We start from the raw sequence: 18,487 nt of genomic DNA, 5'->3' as shown, positions 1-18,487 counted from the left end.
TATTTGTGATTCCTTGTAATAACAATTGGAAATTCTCCATGAAATTTTCCGCCATTTAATATACAGTATAAGCACTGTATTTTGCTGTGTAAAAAGATTTTTTTTCACTTTTTTGTTACGTACAAAACATATAGAATATCTTTATATACAGACAGCTACCAGGAAAACAAAAACATATCTGTGAGTTTTGTGTTTTGAGAGTTGCATGACAGTGTCTGAGTGCCTGACGTAAACATAATTACTTCTTTTGTCAGTGTCAATGGGTGAAGCTTTAAAGTGAAGATTCATATTGTAGCAGCTCATATACAAGTGGTCCATCTCTATACCTTATACCGACAGATGTGGGAGTTACATACTGTAATATATTAACAGTTCTCCTCAGCCTTCTGTCTACAAAGTGGGCATCCCAGGCAGGATATCGTTTCCTTGGCATGTCAATCTTGATGAATGGTCCCTCTGGTACGTAGGGCCGGCCAGATGGTGTAAGTGGCACTGTGGATCGCACTTGGAAAACAGGCAGGCAGGTCTCGGCTGCATCCTCCTCCTCCTGGTCGCCTGCCACTCTGGTCGGGGTAGTCTGGGATCCTCTAGGTGCCGCTGGCGTGGCTGCCATGGCCTCTAGCTCTGGGGGCAGAGGGATTCCCCAGAGCAGTTCAGCACAGCAAGAACTGGCAAGGATCTTTGTCCTCGGTCCCATCGGATGAAATAAACCATAATACAAGAACATAAACGCTGCCCCAGCAATAAAACAAATAAAAACTGTACATAGTGCTGTAATGGCATAAAAGTCAGTGGTTGTGGGATCTCTGTAAAGATACCAAAGAAAAGTCAAGGCAGCATTTTCTGTCAAAATTACAGTATAATAGGCAAACATTCGATATCGTGTCCGTCCTTCTTTGACATTAAACCAGCAGAATATGTACACGATTCCTATCACCATATTGAACAGAATTTCCTCCCACTTGGACATGCAGAAATCTGTTCCTCCATGAATAATCCAAAATGCCATGGCACACCAGTGCACAACCACAAATATTCCAAAATATAACTGAAAAATAGATGCAAATAATGCAAACGAAATGACTCTGGATGATATGGTAAACAAACGCCAAAAGATGTGGATTAGGGCACCTCTGTAGCTCATGCTTTTTTTGTCATCCCTGGAGTCCCGCAGCAGTTTGTGATATGAGGCTAGCACCCAGGCAAGGGACATCAGAGAGGCCACAGAAGACAAACCTGGCGTGACAGAGAGAAAAATACAGTGAGCGTAGTAATTGCAATATTACATTACACTAGTTCAGGCAGGCCTCAGGACAAAGGAAGGAACTATAATAAGAATCTGTATTCAGATAGTAGCATTGCCCATCGCTGGTCAATGTGTTGTGCTTTTGGTTAATGCAGATTCTCGATGTGAAATAATTTCAGGATTACATTATGAACCTACTTGTTTCTCAGTAGATTCAAGGTTTCTTAACAAGAAAATGCACTACTTCGAAGTTTTGTTGAATTAAGTTCTAAGATTTGCTTTTCCTATCCCAACTAACTTCAGTCCTTAATACAGAAAGAATGCTTATCTGCATATCAGCTACATCCGTGGTACCAATTTAATATTTTGATGAGTAGTTATGTCTTATTTGCCTTCCACAGCAATTGGACAACAATAGTAAAGTGGATAAATATAAACATCATTTATAAGACAATTTTTTCATTGAAATATATTTATTTCTATAATTTATAAGACATAGGGGCAGAATTAGGCCATTCAGCCCATCGACTCTGCTCCAGCATTCCATCATGGCTGATCCCGGATCCCACTCAACCCCCTACACTTTCCTTCTCACCATACTCTTTGATGCCCTGGTCATGTGAACTTCTTGCTAAATTGACTTGGGAAAAGTTATTATAAGGTAATGACATATATAAAACAGCATAATGAATCCATATTTTGTAACTCAGATACTTTTTATACCTTATATAAGTTTATTAGATAAATGATTAAAAATAAACAAACATCTTCTTTACTGTCCTGAGCAAAGCAAGGGTGAAAACTATAAACCATTTTAAGAAATGTAGAGAAGGTGTTGCCAGTATAAAAGATATTAAATTTCAAAAGATTAGGATTAGTTCAACAAAGTTTAAGAAAGCTAGTAATTACTGGAAAACTTCATTGTCCTTGAAGTCTTAAAACGTTTCATACTGTAACCATTTAAATTCCTTTCTTGTTAGCCATCTAGTTATAAATCTTATCAGAAAGCTCCTATAGTCCATTTTTTCCTCAAAGGCTTGCTCACCCATCGAAGTATTTAACAATAATAGCCTTGATGGGTAATCATTAAAAAACAAACTTGCTCAAACAAGCACACGCTGGTTACTTACAGAAACCACAACTAAAGAATTGACAAGACATCCACCCAGTGTTTTGCTCACACAATGTTCTTTTAACTAGGTGACCTGAACAGAGAGCACATTATGTTTTTCACAAAAGAAAAAATGCAGCAGGGATGTGGATTTGTGCAAATAAGGGTACAAAACTATTTGTTTAAAAACTTTTTTTTATAAGTCCAGAAGAAGCAGGATTGACACGTGGAAAGTTTTGTGTTTCTGAAATAGTCTACAGGTGGGATGTATATGAGGCTGTGCGATTAAAATAATCATTTTGGATATGATTTCACTGACTCTGAGTGGATATTTGATTTTGTGGGTTTGAAATCAGTGGTGTGAAAGATTCATGTTTAAGCTCATAGGACTAAATGTTTCAATCCCTTTGATAAGCAGATCCTAACTCAGGTCATAGCATAAAGATCTTGAGGTGGGGATTGATGGGTGGCAGATGCTTTCCAAGGGTCATCGGGGGGCACCCCCATCTTAGATGTTTCGTCAGTTTAAGCCCACTTCATTTCCTGAGGGCTCAACGATATGACCCGGCATCCCAAGTGCACCCCTCTTCACATCTGGCCACTCATGGGTCATTTTAGGGGCCCAGCTGTCATCACTCCTCTTCATCCATAACCAGTGGCTGCTTCGTTCGGCTGCCTCCGAGAGTTCTTTTATAGCTTGCCGCTGGCCCTAGCCTTGGACTTCCAATCCCTTCAGCAATCTGCCATGGAAATAGCCACAAATCCTCTAGAGCCAACCTCTGCTGGGAAAATCTGCACCTTCCATCTGTGGCCAGCTCGGCATATCCTGCATGTTTCCATTCCTATGTCTCTCAGACGGCATCTTCCCAGGGCACTGTGAGCTCGGAGATTACCACAGCCTTCAGACTGCTGGACCACAGGACCAAGTCTGGTCTGAGGGTGGTAGTGGCTATCTCCGGGGGAAATATTAGCCCATTGTCAAGGTCGACAGCCATGTTCCAGTCACGAACATGCCTGACACCAAGCATGTCACTGAGGGTAGCACTGACTATCCTTGCTGGACGCAGGGGATGGTGGTCCTTTCAGTCACATGGGGCTTAAGTTGTTATTCAGCCTTTGCAAGATGAGAGGACATGCTTGAAGTCTGCTGTTCTTCCACAGAGTGGACAAGCTGCGTCTTGACCAAGCCACAGGTTCAGATTTTTGGGTGTTGGGAGAACATCGTGAACTGCTCTTATAAGGAAACTAATCTTTCTTCCTTCCTTTTCCCAAGTCTTTCCAGTTGAATTTTCTTTTCTCAATGTTTTCCCACCTTGTCCACTGCCCCTGTTTTGCCTGAGACACAGCTCTTGCATACCTCATCTGCTCCTCCTGTCGCTGTGCTTCCTGCACCACCGTAGCTCGCCTTTGCTTTTGTGTTGTGCCAAGGCCCCCCTCTTCCAGATTGCACCTGGCCCACCATGTCTGCGAACCCGAGTGCTGCTTTTGCCTGTTTTACTGACTCTGCTGGACACCACTTTCTCCATGTTAAGGTCCTGGGCACAGTATCCTGGACAACGCTGTCACGAGATTCTGATAGAGTCATCTCAAGCCACACCTTGGCACACTTGAACTCTTCAGTCAGCCCCGTGACTATCAACGCCAGAGTTCCTTTGCCATACAAGTAGATGTTACTTAGCGATCTTGGTAGGCCCATCCACTGCTTAACGAAGGAACTAACTGTCCTCTCCATCTTTTCAACATGGGTGATCGGGACTTCATACAGAGTCAGTGGCCCCAAAACACAAGGGGGCAATCCAAACTGAAGGCACCAGAGCTTGTTTTCCTGTCAGCAAGGTTTTATCGATGGCTTTAAGCTCTTTTATGATTTCTTCTTTCAGCAGTTTCACTTGCTTTGTATCACTGAGATTTACATCGTACCAATGCCCCAAGCTTTTAACATGCATTTCTGACATGGAACTTGTAGTCCACCAGCCTTCCCCTGACTATAAAAATGCTCCTAAATTTCTTTGTTTTAATCATCATTCGGGCCCATTAGATGTTCGAATGGAGCTCCTCAAGCAACCGTTTGGTACATGGGATGGTAGTTGTCAGGATAGTCAAATCACCCATAAATGCCTAGATTGGTGGTAGATGTAGTCCTGACTTCAGTGGTTCTCTTCCTCTACTCAGTTAGAAGCTCTAATGATTACTTCCATTGCCATAGTAAAGGCCAGCGGGGAGGGAGATGGTGCAACCTTTCCATTATGCCCATCTCCACAGGCTGCCATGTTAACATATCCATTCTCTTGCCCGTTCCTTGTGAATTAGACCAACTCCAAAACCATTACATGAAATAATCATCAAGAGAGCATGAGAACATGCAACTTTGGTACAGTTTTTATTGTACTTTAAAAGGTTACAATTAACTTTAAAATTCAAATCGACTAAGAAAGAAATTGTGTAAAGTTCCAAATGATTTCAAATTGTTGATAGGGATACTGATAAAACCTCATAGGCAAATATTCTGTATTGATGCGTAAATAATAGTTCATTCACAATAGTAATAAATGGCAAGCTTTTTCATGGAGTGTGTTAGTCTGTCATTGTGTAATGCTGAACCCCGGTTTATCGCAGTTGGGGCCGGATCTGTGGGGAGCACAGGTTAGTAAATAAATCAAAGGGGACGTAGCCCAGTCACATTTGTGCCAGATTGTGATCTGTTCAGGCAGACTCCCTTTAATACAAGGGAATGTTTCATAACAAAACAAAAGAAAGGAGACTCTCCATTTAACACTAGTTCACAAAGTCTAGTGTCCTTGGTCCTACAGACTGAATATTCAGTGATATGTCCTGCCAGATTTCAGAAGAGAAACATCAGCCTTAGCTGTGTGTTCTGCACTGCCACACCAGAGAGTTAAAATCCAAGTTGAATTTATTATCATGTGTACAAGCACATGTCTGCACAGGTGAAATGAGAAACATATTTGCAGTAGCAGTACAGGCACATAGCATCAGGTAAGCAGCATTCACAAGAAAAACATAAGCCAAGCACAGATTATGCACAATTTTTTCACGTAAACACAATTAAAACTAAATATAAAGTCTGCTTTGTTAGGAAGTTGTAATCCTTGCCTTCTACTGGTGCTCTCATGAAACTGAATCTCTTTGTGACTTTGGTGTGAAGAAGATTTGTGATCGTTAGTCTGGCCAGGTTAGGGCCAGCGGTGCAGTGTCTCAGGGCTACGTCCTGAATGAGGCCATTGGTGTGGACTGACAGCACCGGGACACGTGTTGACGGGCCATCTGCCTTCAATGGCTTCTCTCTGCAGCTCCAATTGGATGTAATGGAAGTTGCTGTCTGCTGCTTTGTGAGTTCATGCCCCCAGTCTGGGCATTTATTTTTGACAACAAGGTTAATGGTGGTCACATCCAACAGGAGATGGTGAGATCACAGGGTTCAGGCGGTCTCTTACTACCTAGAACAGCTGTTGACAATTGCCTGTGCTGACCAACACTCGCATTCCAGCCACGCTATTGTTCTGAATCCTATACCTCTCACCCTTAAGCATCCACATCGCTAATCCCTGACCTGTCTCTCACAGTCAACCTCTCCACACTGAGCCACAATAGTCCATAATTGCAGGAGTGCAAGTGGAGGGCAGAGAATTGCACCTGCTTTGCATCACATCATTGCTGCCAGTAACAAATCATTATAGTTTATGCTGTAATAATTTTATTAGTGCTGGTTCCATCAGAGCTCTCACACCTGTGTAATGATTTTGGGACCTTGTAATAGGAGGCAATACCCTTATGAAAAAATTATGTTAAAACTAATTAAATTAGTCATAATAAACTAAAATATAAAAACAGTGTGTGAAATACAAAAATCATAATTAAAGTTTCCTTTTAAATAATGAAGATTCACTACTGGTTGAAGCTGGTGTGGAACTGATGAATCTGACATTACAGAACTTTGAAATGTCTGCAGTCATTTGACACCCAGCGCATTATGTGCCTTGGCACTGCAGAAGACAGGCTGAGAGGTCTACAATGCACTGATTACACATCGCAGCTAGCTGATGGCGGCTCCTCATTGTCACAGCCTTGTCTGTTAGTGTTCTTTCTCATCAGTAGTATCTAGCCCATTAACTCTCCTTTGATCATGTCAGGTGCTGCCAGAGCTGCAGATTTTTTCTGATATTTATCACACTATTAAATCCTTCCTGTCCTGAGAATGCCCAGAAAAGCATGACAAAAGTTGCCAACGATGCTCAGGCAACATTGCAAAGATAATAATGCCATTAGATATGGAAAATATATATATATTGCCAGCTCAAACGCAATCCAGGACTATAAGCACCAGGTCAAATTTCTGAATTGAGTTGTTCATCCTTAAAACAGTACAAAACTTATTACACTCTTCAAAAAAGGTTCAGCAGAAGATAGTAATAGTGGTTGTTCAGCAAGACCAATAATGCAAAACATTTTAACATCTAAATACCTTGAAACAATATTCAACAGAGTGCATCAGAAACATAAATGAAATTCTGACATCTATCCTTGGTCCTATCAGATATTTTCATGAGTTCTATCAGTTATTTTGGAGGCAGGCACCTGAGAAATAACCCTTATGATTGCTGAGATTCTCTGCTATTCTAGTGTCAAACTGACATTGCTATTATTGGATAGGTTATTCTTGTCCATTGAGCCAGATGAGTTATTTTTATCGGATGTACAATAAGGATTAACCAACATAGCACTGATTGATTCTGCTCCTATTGGTTCTATCTCAATATATCCAATAAGACACATGTTGCCTCATTGTACTAAAAATAGACTCCCCCACCACAGGAAACATCCTCTCCCCATCCACTCGACCCCTTTCAATATTCAATCGGTTCCAATGAGAAACCCTCTCATTCTTTTAAACTGCAGTGAGTATAGGCCCTGAGGCCTCAAACGCTCCACATACCTTAACTATTTCATTCCTGTACTCATTCTCATGAACCTCCTCTGGACCCTCTCCATATCAGCGCATCTTTTCTTAGATAAGAGCTCACAATACCCCAAGTGCAGACTGACCAATGTGTTAACACGTCTCAGCATTACATCCTTGCTTTTATATTCTAGTCCTCGTAAAATGAATGCTAGTATTGTATTTGCCTTCCTTACCACACACTCAAACTACAAGTTAACCTTTAGGGACTCACAAGTTCCCTTCCTTTGACTTCTGAAAATGCTCCATATTTAGAAGATAGTCTACACCTTCATTCATTCTACCAAAGTGTACGACCATACACTTCGCTATACTATATTTCATCTGCCACTTCTTTACTCATTCTCCCAATCAATCTCAGTGCTTCTGCAGTCTCCCTGTTTCTTAAACACGACCTGCCCCTCCACCTATACTTGCATTGTCTGCCAACTTTGCCACAAAGGCGTCAATTCCACCCAGCCATCAAATTCACTTGGTCTATCTCGGACACTTCTCTTCCCTTTCTCGATGTCTCGGTCTCCATCTCTGGAGACAGACCGTCCACCGACATCTTCTACAAGCCCACTGACTCTCATAACTACCTCGACTATACCTCTTCCCACCCCGCCACATGCAAAAATGCCATTCCCTATTCCCAGTTCCTCTGTCTCCGCCGCATCTGCTCCCAGGATGAGGCTTTCCATCCCAGGACATCTCAAATGTCCTCTTTCTTTAAGGATCATTGTTTCCCTTCTGCTGTCATCAATGATGCCCTCACCCGCATCTCCTCCATTTCCTGTACTTCGGCCCTCACCCCGTCCTCCCGCAACCACAACGGGGACAGAGTTCCCCTTGTCCTCATCTACCACCGAGCGAGCCTCCGGATCCAGCATATTATCCTCCGCAACTTCCGCCACCTTCAACAGGACCCCACCACTAAGCATATCTTTCCCCCTCCACCTCTCTCCACTTTCCGCAGGGATCGGTCCCTCCGCGACTCCCTTATCCGCATGTCCATCCCCACGGATCTCCCATCCGCCACTTATTCCTGTAAGCGCAAGTGCTACGCCTGTCCCTACACCTCCTCTCTTGCCACCATTCAGGGCCCCAAACAGTCCTTCGAGGTGAGGCAACACTTCACTTGTGAGTCTGTTGGGGTCATCTATTGCATCTGGTGCGGCCTCCTCTACATCGGTGAAACCCGACGCAGATTGGGGGACCGCTTCGTCGAGCACCTCCACTCCATCCACCAAAACAGACAGGATCTCCCAGTAGCCACCCACTTCAGCTCTGCTTCCCATTCCCATTCAGATATGTCCATACATGGCCTCCTCTACTGCCATGATGAGGCTAAACTCAGGTTGGAGGAGCAACACCTCATATACCGTCTAGGTAGTCTCCAGCCCCTTGGTATGAACATAGAATTCTCCAACTTCTGGTATTTCCCTCCCCCTCCCTTCCTCTATCCCTATTTCACTCTGCCCCCTCCCCCAGCTGCCTATCACCTCCCTCATGGTTCCGCCTCCTTCTTCTACTACCCATTGTTTTCCTGCCTATGACGTCCCTGCTTCCCCTCCCCCACCCCTTTGTCTTTCAAATTACTGGTTTTTCAACTGAAACTACGAGCCTTCTTCCAACCCTCCCCCACCTTCTTTCTTCAGTCCTGATGAAGGGTTCCGGCCCAAAACGTCGATTCATCGTTTCCACTGATGCTGCCCGACCTGCTGAGTTCCTCCAGTGTGTTGTGAGTGTTGCTTTGATCCCAGCATCTACAGATTATTTTGTGTCATCAATTCCATCATCCAGGTCAACCAAGTGGTTCAAACAAGCTCCTGCAGAACACCACTAGTCACCAGCAGTTCCCTCATTCTGCATCCTGCCAGTCAGCCAATCCTCTATCCATGCTAGTAAATTTCCTTTAATACCACGGGTTCTTATCTTGTTAAGCAGCCTCATGTGCCGCACCTTGTCAAAAGCCTTCTGATAATCTAAGTAAACAACATCCTTTGACTCTCCTTTGTCCATCATGCTTGTTACTTTCTCAAAGAATTCCAACAAATTTGTCAAGCAAGATTTTCCCTTAAGGAAATATGCTGACTTTGGCTTACTTTTATCATGTGCCTCCAAGTATCCCAAAACCTCATCCTTAATAATGGACTTCAACATCTTCCCAACCACTGAGGTCTTGATAACTGGCCTATAATTTCCTTCCTTCTGCGTCCCTCCTGTCTTAAAGAGTGGAGTGACATTTGCAATTTTCCAGTCTTCCGGAACAATTCTGGAATCTAGTGATTCTTGAAAGGTCATTACTAATGCTTCAATAATCCCTTCAGCTACCTCTTTCAGAACCCTGGTAGGTAGTCGATCTGGTCCAGGTGACTTTTCTACCTTCAGACCTTTCAGCTTCCCAAGTACTTATTCTTTAGTAACAGCAACTACACTCACTTCTGCCTCATGGCACACTTGAATATATAGCTTACTGTAGTGCCCTAAAGTGAAGATTCATCCAAAATACTCATTAAATTCATCCAATGTTCCTTTGCCCTCCATTACTACTTCTCCAATATCATCTTCCAGTGATCTGATATTCACTCTCACCTCTCTTCTTACTCTTCATATACAGTATTGGAAAAAATATGTTGGTATCCTCTTTTTTATTAAGGGCTACCTTACCTTCATATTTCATCTTTTCTCTTCTTATGACTTTTTTAGTTGCTTCTGTTGGTTTTTAAAGGCTTCTGAATCCTCTAACCTCCCACAAATTTTTGCTCCATCATATGCCCTCTCTTTCCTTTTATGGTGTTTTTGACTTCCCTTGACAGCCACACTTAGATTATTCTCCCTTTAGAATAATTCTTCATCTTTGGGATGAATCTATCCTGTGCCTCTGAATTGCTTCCAGAGGCTTCTGCCATTTTTTCTGTTCTGTCATCAGCACTGCTAGCGTCCCCTTCCAATCAACTTAGGCAAGCCCCTCTCTCATGCCTCTGTAATTCCCTTTACCCCACTGTAATACTGAAACATCTGACTTTAGCTTCTCCCTCTCAAACTGCAGGGTGAACTCTACCGTATTATAATCAAGGGTTCCATAGCTCCCTAATCAAATCTGGCTCGGTACACAACACCTAATCCAGAATTGCTATTCCCCTAGTGGGCTCAACCCGACATATTACATTTCAGATGTATTGAAGTGAATTCTCTGGTAAGTCTCAAATCTTTCTAACTAGTTAGATCCGGGCCAATGGGCTTTGTCAACAAGTAGCTAACAACATTGTTGTTACACTTTCATTGCACATCCATTATGTCATCTAGATTCCTTTTACAAAATGTAAACCCCTTGGCTATAGGAAATATATAGGGTCAGGTGTTGAGTTAGCCTGTTTAATTTAACCTGACAGAATTTGATAGCCACTACCAAGGATTGTTGATTATATCCCAAGTTTTTTAATGTAGTTGTTAAACTATTTGCGCCAATTGGGTTTCTGGCAGAAGCAAAGTAGTTGTTAAATGCTGGAAATCCAAGCAACACACACAAAATGCTGGAGGAAGTCAGCAGGCCAGGCAACTCTTTTCAATAGATGCTGCTCGGCCTGCTGACTTCTTCCAGCATTTTGTGTGTGGTGCTTGTTATACATTGAATCTGGATGCTTTCAGGAATGCAGATAGATTGAATGGCTGAGCTGACAGATCACATTTAGTTCTTGTGGAAGTAATGGAAGGCAAGTACGCAGTTCCTGGCACCAGAAGACAAAGCTTTAGCTCTAGATCACCTCCATCTGGCCAAGAAGCTTATTGCAGTCAGACAGAAGCGGTGACCTTAAAGCTGGCATCAATCAAATTGGTATAAGTTCATGTTTTTCAAGTCAGGTGGGTGACTCTGTCATCCAGCTTGAAAATGACCACAGGACAGCAAAACACCAGCACTTGGACTGCTTTGCTTTTAGTATAGGAGATTTCTCTAGGATAACGGGAACTAAAGATTCACAATCCTAGTTCCAATATTAACTCACAATCTTCTCTGAAAAATATCTGTTGATCTTGTTATGTCACATTATGCTAGTAACAAAAAGTTCCTGAATTATTTATAAAGTTAAAGAATTTCAGATTTCCAGCAGCTCCATTATTTTCTTTTTGTGTCAGTTGATGAGCTTTGTGCATAAAATGACTTGACAAAAATATGACTTGGAAATTGAAACAAATGTGTGGTAGCTTTTACTTCACTTAATTATAAGCTCACCTCTGGCTTTCTTTTTACCTCACATTTGACTTACATACTAACCTTTTGCTGGTGATTTGCAGTAATTGCAAAGATATATGCTAAGATTTTCTCAGATGTTATTAGAATTGAAAAGCATGAATATACCCAATCTACAAAACCACTGAGGCCACAATTGTATAATATAAGAAAATAATTACTTTGCATTCTAATCCTTTCTTTTGACTGATCATTTTGTTTCTACAACAACAAATATAAAAGACGGCATTTCCAATGGGATGAAATCTTGCATCAATTTCATTGGTTGTAGGGAATAAGCTAAATAAAAATAATATTTTTATAATAGCAGATAGATAACCTGTAACTGCTAGTACAGACGGTAATAGGAAAAGGTCTATTAAAGAGCTTTTTAAAATAACGAAGTATCCATTTTTGTTACAAAAAAAGAATCTTCTGGTAAGATGGCTGAGCGTTCAATCGCAGTGCCTTCTATAGAGTCAACGAAGATTGCTACTGTCATTTTTAAATGTATTTTTTAAGATCACAAGATCCTGCTAGACATTATGAACTTAAAGTACTGCAGGTCTACCTCATCAGCGAGTTGCTGACTGGTAGAGATAGTGAAGGTGCTGGACTTGGTGCAGATCGTGCTGCTGCTTGCATCAGAGAGGCTTCGGAGGAGTCGCAGAGCGAAGGAGGCATGCAGCCTAATGGCGAGTCGTAGTCACTTTTCTTGTGATTGCGAGGCCCTTTCGGACATTGTTAATGAGGAATGCTGCATGTCCGATGCTCTGATTGATTGGTGGACAGCGGGGGAACAGCATGGCCTCAGTCATAGCGAGGAATAGGCCTCAAGCCACGGTGTCACTTGTTTATAGCCGCCAGGAGAGAGGCATCAGAGCTGGTGTGCTCCACCAGGAGTAAGGTGGTGCAGCATCCATGCTGGAGTCAGTGCTGCCCCCCAGTGTTCACTTGGCAGAAGATATTGTGGTTGACGGCAGATTTCTGTGGCATTCATGCACTCAGGGTCTGGGCTTTTCTGTATGACTGTACTTTACTTACATGTGCTTTCTACCTTGTACTTACTACGTGTGCTTTGTGCTGTGTGAGTGTTGGTACTGTGATTTACAGCTTGGCCCCGGAATAACGCTGTCCAGTTTGGCTGTCTTCACGGGTACTCATGTATGATTGATTGACAATTAAACTTGAATTAGTAGAATTGAATCTTTTAGTCCTGAAGAAGAATCTCGGCCTGAAACATTGACTGATTATTCATTTCCATGGATGCTCAGTTCCTCCAGCTTTTTTGAGTGTGTTGCTTTGGATTTCCAGCCTCTGCAGAATTTCTTGTGCTTGGAATCTTCTTGTAGCAGATTTTCATAAGATTCATGGCAGATGAAAAGTAACTGTTCTGCTACAGAATTCAACAACTGAAATGTGAAACATCTTACAGCATTCACGTCATCATACAGGTTGAGTAAATCTAAAAGTTTAAGAACTAAAAGCATGAGAGGCATAATATGAATAGAAATAGTCAACATGGCTTTGACAAAGGCAGGTCGTGCCTTACGAGCCTGATTAAATTTTTTGAGGATGCGACTAAACACATTGATGAAGGTAGAGCAGTAGATGTAGTGTATATGGATTTCAGCAAGGCATTTGATAAGGTACCCCATGCAAGGTTTATTGAGAAAGTAAGGAACCATGGGATCCAAGGGGCCATTGCTTTGTGGATCCAGAACTGGCTTGCCAACAGAAGGCAAAGAGTGGTTGTAGATGGGTCATATTCTGCACAGAGGTCAGTGACCAGTGGTGTGCCTCAAGGATCTGTTCTGGGAACCCTTCTCTTCATGATTTTTATAAATGACCTGGATGAGGAAGTGGAGGGATGGGTTAGTAAATGTGCAGTTGACACAAAGGTTGGGGGTGTTGTGGATAGCGTGAAGGGCTGTCAGAAGTTGTCCAGAATGAGGGGTCACAGTTTGAGGATAAAGGGGAAGCCTTTTAGGACTGAGATTAGGAAAAACTTCTTCACACAGAGAGTGGTGAATCTGTGGAATTCTCTGCCACAGGAAACAGTTGAGGCCAGTTCATTGGCTATATTTAAGAGGGAGTTAGATATGTCCCTTGTGGCTACGGGGATCAGGGAGTATGGAGGGAAGGCTGGTGCAGGGTTCTGAGTTGGATGATCAGCCATGATCATAATAAATGGCAGTGCAGGCTCGAAGGGCCGAATGGCCTACTCCTGCACCTATTTTCTATGTTTCTATGTTTCTATGTAAGTTACAGCGGGACATTGATAGGATGCAAAACTGGGCTGAGAAGTGGCAGATGGCGTTCAACCAGATAAGTGTGAGGTGGTTCATTTTGGTAGGTCAAATATGATGGCAGAATATAGTATTAATGGTAAGACTCTTGGCAGTATGGAGGATCGGAGAGATCTTGGGGTCCAAATCCATAGGACACTCAAAGCTGCTGTGCAGGTTGACTCTGTGGTTGAGAAGGCATATGGTGCATTGGCCTTCATCAACTGTGGGATTGAGTTTAGGAGCCGAGAGGTGATGTTGCAGCTATATAACACCCTGATCAGACCCCACTTGGAGTACTGTGCTCAGTTCTGGTTGCCTCACTGCAGGAATGATGTGGAAACCATAGAAAGGGTGCAGAGGAGATTTACAAGGACGTTGTCTGGATTGGGGAGCATGCCTTACAAAAATAGGTTGAGTGAACTTGGCCTTTTCTGCTTGAAGCGACGGAGCATGAGAGATGACCTGATAGAGGTGTATAAGATGATGAGAGGCATTGATCATGTGGATAGTCAGAGGCTTTTTCCTAGGGCTGAAATAGCTAACATGAGAGGGCACAGTTTTAAGGTGCTTGGAAGTAGATGTCAGGGGTAAGTTTTTTATGCAGAGAGTGGTGAGAGTGTGGAATGGGCTGCCGGCGGCGGCGGTGGAGGTGGGTGTGATAGGGTATTTAAAGAGACAAGTCCATGGAGCTTAGAAAAATAGAGGGCTATGGATAACCCTAGGTAATTTCTAAGGTAAGGACATGTTCGGCACAGCATTGTGGGCTGAAGGGCCTGTATTGTGCTGTAGGTTTTCTATGTTTCTATGTAACTTCACAGCTAAAAATCTCTATGTGATAAATGAAATTCAATATGAAGGGATGAATTTTGGAAAGTCAAACCAGCGTAGGACTTTCATTATAAATGGTATGGTACCATGGAGTGTAATAGAACAGAGGGATGGAAGATTACCAAACGCATAGTTTATTAGAAGCTTCATTACTGGTGAAAATATTGTTTAGCATGCTGGTACCTATCTCTCACACATTGAGTATAAGAGATGGGACATTATATTGCTGTTGTATACTCCTGGAAAGATACAAGCAGTGGTCTCTCAGGAGCCAACCAAAGGTGCTTTTTAACTTGTTAAATGTGTTTTTATACAGAGTAAGACTATGCTTGACTTCAATAACTACCTGTACAGTAGGTCCATCGCTGCTCATTGTTCAGAATAGCTCGCCGGCAGTTCGGAGAAGGCGAGTCGGCGCTTTGGGCCGGGGATGCCGAGTCAGCCCATTGGGCTGGGGATCACGAGGCAAGCAGTCAAGCTGGGGATGATAAGATGAGCTGTTGGGCCAATGATGACATGATGGGCCGTCGGGCCTTGGGATTCGTGCCGAGTTGTGGGGCCTGGGTATTCAATCCTGGAAATTCGAGTTGTCTCATGGGGCTGGGGGATTCAAGTGGGCTGTCGGGCCGCAGGAGAAGCCGGATTGGGTTCAGATAAGTTGTCCTGGGTGCAGACCATGCTGCTGCCCGCTACTCAGAGTCACTGAAGTTGGTGCCTTCAAATTAGTGTGAAGGCGGCGTGCGGTGAAACTGTGAGTGACTTTCTTGGACACTTCTTTTGCGATTGCAAGACTCTGTTGGACATTGATTGCTGCAGGCCTGCTTCCCTTGCTTGGTGGCAAGGCAGCAGTATCACCTCAGTTGTAGCTAGGATTAGGACTAGGCCTCAATCCTCGAGCTCGCGTTGTAATGTAGCATCGGGCTCTGTTACAGTGGCCTCTCCTGTTGGTTCTGCCCTCCAGTGTTGAATCGGTGGAATTACAGGCTGGACTGCCAGGAACCACCAATTTGCAGAACTTGTCGCTTACGGAATTGGACCAAACTTTGTTTTCTGTCTTCTTTTCTCCGTTCTCATTACTTTGAATGCACGTGTATATTTTTGCACCTTGGCCTCAGTGGAATGCTGTCTCATTTGGCTGTGTCCATCTATGGTTTGAATAACAATTAAACTTGATTTGATTTGATTTGGTAAATCAATAGTGAGTCTGCACTTAGAGTGCTATGTAGAGTTTTGGTCACCCTGTTATACGAAAGATGTGGTTAAACTGGAAAGGGTGCAAAAATGATGTTACCGGGACAAGATGGCTTGTGTAACAGTTTGGTTGGCGAGGCTAGGTCCTAATTCCTTGGAGCATAGGAGAATGAGGGGCAACCTTATAGAAATATTCAAAAAAATGAAAGGCCTAGATAAGCCTGGTAAAGATGGTAACAATCTTTTCCTCAGGGTAGGGGAGTCCAAAATTAGGGGACATGGATTATGGGTGACAAGGGAATGATTTAAAAGGGACCTGAGGGGCAATCTTTTCACACAGAAGATAGTGAGTATATGGAATGAGCTGCTAGAAGAAATGGTTGAGGCAGGTACAATATTATCATCTAAGAAGCAATTAGATAGATAGATGAAGGATGGGGCTTGGGGAGATATGGGCTGAGTGTGGGAGCTTGGGACTAGCTGGGTGAGTACAGTGGTGGGCATGGACTCCTTGGACCGAAGAATCTTTATCCGCGCTGTATTGCTCATGTATGCGATGGCAGCAGCTCCAATTTATTGACAACAATAAATACTGCAATTCATATTTAAAGCATGAACAGCAGGCTCATTCGCTTACATGTCTTTGATTCACGTTTTAGATTGAGGTATCCAAGGGTGGAATGGATGGAACTTAGGACCATTCTGAAGTGGTCCACTCATTTTATAGGGTAAGGACAAGAAAGTGGAGTCCATTATTAAACCTGAATCAGGCATTAGGCTCCTGCCCATTCCATTCAGATGAGTAATCCCACTTACAGGGCTCTGCTGAAACAAAGGCTTCCCCGAATGTAACTAATGCAACAAATATTGTTCGCATTAAAATATTATATTCCTTACCATATTCGCCATTTTGAGTACTGTTACCATTGGACATAAAATCCTGTTTTTAAATGTTTTTTCTTATTACGCAATATTTCTAATTTTACATCAGTGAATGTGCTTTAAATATATTTAATTGGCCTTAAAGAGGCTAGGCGTTATTTGATAGTAATAATAATGGCATAACAATATGACTTTTTTTCAAGAAGTGCGATTTTGGTAGATTTTGTTGTAGACAGAAGATGTTAAAATAAGTAATGTGAGAGCAAACAAAGCCACTGATGCAGAAATTTCAAAATTCTTAATCAGAATTATATTTGATAAAGCTGCTTTTTCAGAAGATATAGGTAAATGAAATGTGTAACTCATTCACAAACTTCATAAGATGCAAACTTTGGGTGAAACAGCAGTTCTCAGGCATGCAAAGTTCTTTTTTGCCTCAAACTGCTGCAAGAGAAATTTGAAAAGATTAATGCTGGGAATCTGAAATAAAAACAGAAAATGCCACGGCTCCTGAGGGAGTGTGGCGGTATCTGCGCAGCAGAAGAGGAAGTTGATGTTTCAGGATTGATGGATTTTGAGATCTAGCATTTAACAGCTGCCTCCTTGGCTCACAGACTGCACCCCATTACATAAAAACTATTAAAAATTTTGATTTACAATGTACAGCGAAAGAAAATAGGAGCTACAGATTTAAAGCAGTGACAAATAATAGCAAAATTATTCAAATCTATTTAAGCTACAAATAAAATTATTCCTTTATTTAATTACAGTAAAAACAATTTTCATCAACAATCTTAGAGCGTACATAAGTAGTCCAACTATTCACCATGTCATTGCTTTTTCACCTTTCAATGAGATGGGTGGGCTTGGTGCAGTGAAATCAGCTTCTCAACATCAGGCTGATTGTCACTCAGAAGGAGTCTCAGATCCCCACGTTCAGTTATTTGCAGTCTGTATAATTCCTTTGAAGAAAGTTAGGCGACTGCACTGAAGCCACCCGTCACTAAATATGATGTTGGAAAGGCAAGAAAGAACATAAAACCAAAGGACATAGGAGTAGAATTAGGCCATTCAGTCCATCGAGTCTACTCCACCATTCCATCATTGCTGATTCATTATCCCTCGCAATCCCTTTCTCCTGCCTTCTCACTGTAATTTTTGATAACCCGACGAACCACGGACGTATCAACCTCCACTTTAACTATACTGAATGTCTATGGCAATGAATTCCAGAGATTCATCACACTCTGGCCAAAGAAATTCCTCCATATCTCTGTTGTAAGTTTATGTCGCTCTATTCTGAGGCTGTGCCCTCTGGTCCATGACTCACCCACTGCAGGAGATATCCTCACCATACCCACTCTATCTAGACCTTTCAATATTTGATAAGTTTAGTGAAATCCCACTCATTCTTCCGAACTCCAGTGAGTACAGGCCCCGAGCCATCAAACAGGGCTCATATGTTAACCCTTTCTTTCCTGGAACCATTATTGAAAACCTCCCTGGACTCTCTCCAACACTAGCACATCTTTTCTTAGGTAAGGGGCCCAAACCTACCCACAAGACCCCAAGTGCAGTCTGACCAATGCCTTACAAAGCCTCAGCATTACATTCCTGCTGTTGTATTCTAGTCCTCTTGAAATGAATGCTAACATTGCATTTGCCTTGCTTACCATTGACTCAACCTACAAGTTATTCTTTAGGAAATCCTGCAGAAGGAGTTTTGTTATTAAGTTTCTGTAACTGG

General features: G+C 42.5%; 1 protein-coding gene across 3 annotated transcripts in view; it reads right to left on the bottom strand.

Moving 5' to 3' along the window:
- Positions 1-271: 271 nt before the first annotated feature.
- The window catches only part of xkr6b (XK, Kell blood group complex subunit-related family, member 6b), a 485,147-nt gene continuing 466,931 nt past the window's right edge, over positions 272-18,487 (bottom strand). For 2 of the 3 annotated variants that reach the window (XM_072251432.1, XM_072251433.1), the window contains 2 exons: positions 12,606-12,611; positions 272-1,236 (listed from right to left, as the gene is read on the bottom strand). In XM_072251432.1, the coding sequence (XP_072107533.1) occupies positions 272-1,236; positions 12,606-12,611 (971 nt within the window). The remainder of the gene's footprint in view (positions 1,237-12,605; positions 12,612-18,487) is intronic. The other variant, XM_072251431.1, reaches the window with a different exon arrangement.

This window comes from Mobula birostris, chromosome 2 (assembly GCF_030028105.1).
Source record: "Mobula birostris isolate sMobBir1 chromosome 2, sMobBir1.hap1, whole genome shotgun sequence".
Lineage (NCBI taxonomy): Eukaryota > Metazoa > Chordata > Chondrichthyes > Myliobatiformes > Myliobatidae > Mobula > Mobula birostris.
The sequence above is the reverse complement of the archived record's forward strand: the minus strand, read 5'-3'. Positions and strand labels throughout refer to the sequence as shown.